This window comes from Octopus bimaculoides, chromosome 4 (genome assembly GCF_001194135.2).
Source record: "Octopus bimaculoides isolate UCB-OBI-ISO-001 chromosome 4, ASM119413v2, whole genome shotgun sequence".
NCBI lineage: Eukaryota > Metazoa > Mollusca > Cephalopoda > Octopoda > Octopodidae > Octopus > Octopus bimaculoides.
Genome location: NC_068984.1, coordinates 147,598,134 through 147,600,419, shown reverse-complemented (window position 1 = coordinate 147,600,419; position 2,286 = coordinate 147,598,134). Strand labels below are relative to the sequence as shown.

Here is a 2,286-nt window from a genome sequence, read left to right as displayed (position 1 = left end):
ATATATATATATATAAACCTCTAAAGAAAGAAAAAAGAAACCTAGATTTTATTGAGGGTAAATAGTAATATGACCTAGTTCTTCAGGACTACTACTAGCCATTGTCCACTGTGGTTGTAGTTTAATCTCTAGCTATTCTTAGAATGGAATCAAAAGACACAATTGCCGCTGTTTTCAGTCTGTAAGAAACTCTCTATCCTTTAGGATGTAAATGAATTGATGTCAATTTTGCCCCAAAGAGATTTTTACCTTTTAAATTCATAATGCAAATTAATTGTAAAATAAGAATGAAGGTCATCATCATCATCATCATCGTTTAGCGTCTGCTTTCCATGCTGGCATGGGTTGGACAGTTTGATTGAGGACTGGCAAGCCAGAAGGCTACATCAGGCTCCAATCTGATCTGGCAAGGATTCTACAGTTGGATGCCCTTCCTAAAGCCAACCACTCTGAGAGTGTAGTGGGTGCTTTTTACATGCCACCAGGCGGTCCTGGCATCAACCATGCTCGAATGGTACTTTTTACATGCCACTGGCACGGGAACTTGTCAAGCAGCACTGGCAACAACCACGCTCGAATGGTGCTTTTTACATGCCACCAGCATGGGACCAGTCAGGTGGCACTGGCATCAACCACATTCGTATGGCACATTGGCTACTGTAGCCAATCTGGTGGGACTGGCATGAATCATGCTCAAATGGTGCTATTTACATACCAGTCAGGTGGTACAGGCATTGGCTGCGACAATGATTTCACTTGACTGAACAGGTCTTCGCAAGCATAGTTTATTGCCCAATGATTGAAGGGTATTCTTGAATTGGCTGGTTATGCAACACTGGCATAGGCCACGGTTATGGTCTCACTTGGCTTGTTAGGGTGTGACACCTTTTCGCACAGCTGTCTTCATCCATACACATCACATGACCATACTAGTTGCAGTCATCTCTCTTGCACACCACAACTGATGCTTCTTATGTCCAACTTTTCTCTCAGGGCACTTACACTCTGTCATGTATGAACACTAACATTACACATCCAGTGGAGTATATTAGCTTCATTTCTTACAAGCTTACACATGTCCTCAACAGTCACGGCCCATATTTCCCTGCCATGTAGCATGGTTGTTCACACACATGCGTCATACAGTCTACCGTTCACTCTGAGCAAGAGGCCCTTTGTCACCAGCAGAGGTAGGAGCTCTCTGTACTTTGCGCAGCCTATTCTTATTCTAGATCCACCCCAGTTACTGACTTGGTCACCTAGGTAACAGAAGCTATCAACTACTTCCAGTTTTTTTCCCCTGGCATGTGACAGAAGCTGTTTTCTACACATTTTCAGGGTTTATTGCCCCTGTGCATTTGCCACACACAAAAGCTATTTTGCCAGTTAGCCTTCCTTTGATAGGTTTGCAATGTATAATAGAGTTTCACGGTAATGTGTGAAAAAGAGGATGGTGGTACTATGGTGGGGCTACTAGGTGGAGATAGTGTTGGGTAGAGAATGATATTGTGTAACCTCAGCTCAGCTATTTTTTTTTTTTTGTTTATTCAAGGGGAAAGGTAGCATCCATGATTCTTCACAGGTTCTCCAAGATTATGGGGTGGAGAAGAGATGAAGGTATCCTGAAACTGAAATCCTGAACCAAAAGTTTGTAAGAGGGTGGACTTTGCTAAAGGAATCCAAGGCACCAAGTGATAAGGTTAAATCTTTACTTGAGTGATGTATAATATCAATCACCCTGGTTAACATAACGGGGATTCATAACCACACCTCAAGCTATCTATGACCATGCCTGTGTCTTTAGTCAAACCTGAAGTCTAAAAACACAGAACCAATTTTCACAGCAGCATTTTCTCACTAACACAAAATGAAGGTCATATGCCATATAAGGCAGTGTACATAATAAAACCTGTCTCAGTAAAATCCTGATGAACACATGAAGACATCTTACCTGAATAGCTTGCAGTTTAGAGCTTGTTGGATTCAAAAGGTGGTTCATTTGCTCCTGAGAAGAGGAAAAAAACAAACAAAAAACAATATTTAAACAGTCATGGAATAAATTCAGAAATGTTATTTTCAGTTTTTAGCAAAATAGTTTCAAATAATAAAGCAGAGCCATAACTCACTGGCAAGTATGAGTTGAGAGCATGGATAGTCCTTTCACTGTTTTAGGTGTGTATGAAGTTAGGAACAAACATAGACATAATCTTGATCATCCTGTTTTTGACTAAGCATGACATCAGGAGAGAGAGAGAGAGAGAGAGAGAGAGAGAGAGAGAGAGAGAG

General features: G+C 41.2%; 1 protein-coding gene across 1 annotated transcript in view; it reads right to left on the bottom strand.

Annotated features, from left to right (window-relative positions):
• LOC106884250 (adenylyl cyclase-associated protein 1) overlaps positions 1-2,286 on the bottom strand; it is a 105,704-nt gene that overhangs the window by 34,947 nt on the left and 68,471 nt on the right. The window contains exon 5 of the mRNA XM_052967698.1: positions 1,952-2,005. Coding sequence (XP_052823658.1) covers positions 1,952-2,005 — 54 coding nt within the window. The remainder of the gene's footprint in view (positions 1-1,951; positions 2,006-2,286) is intronic.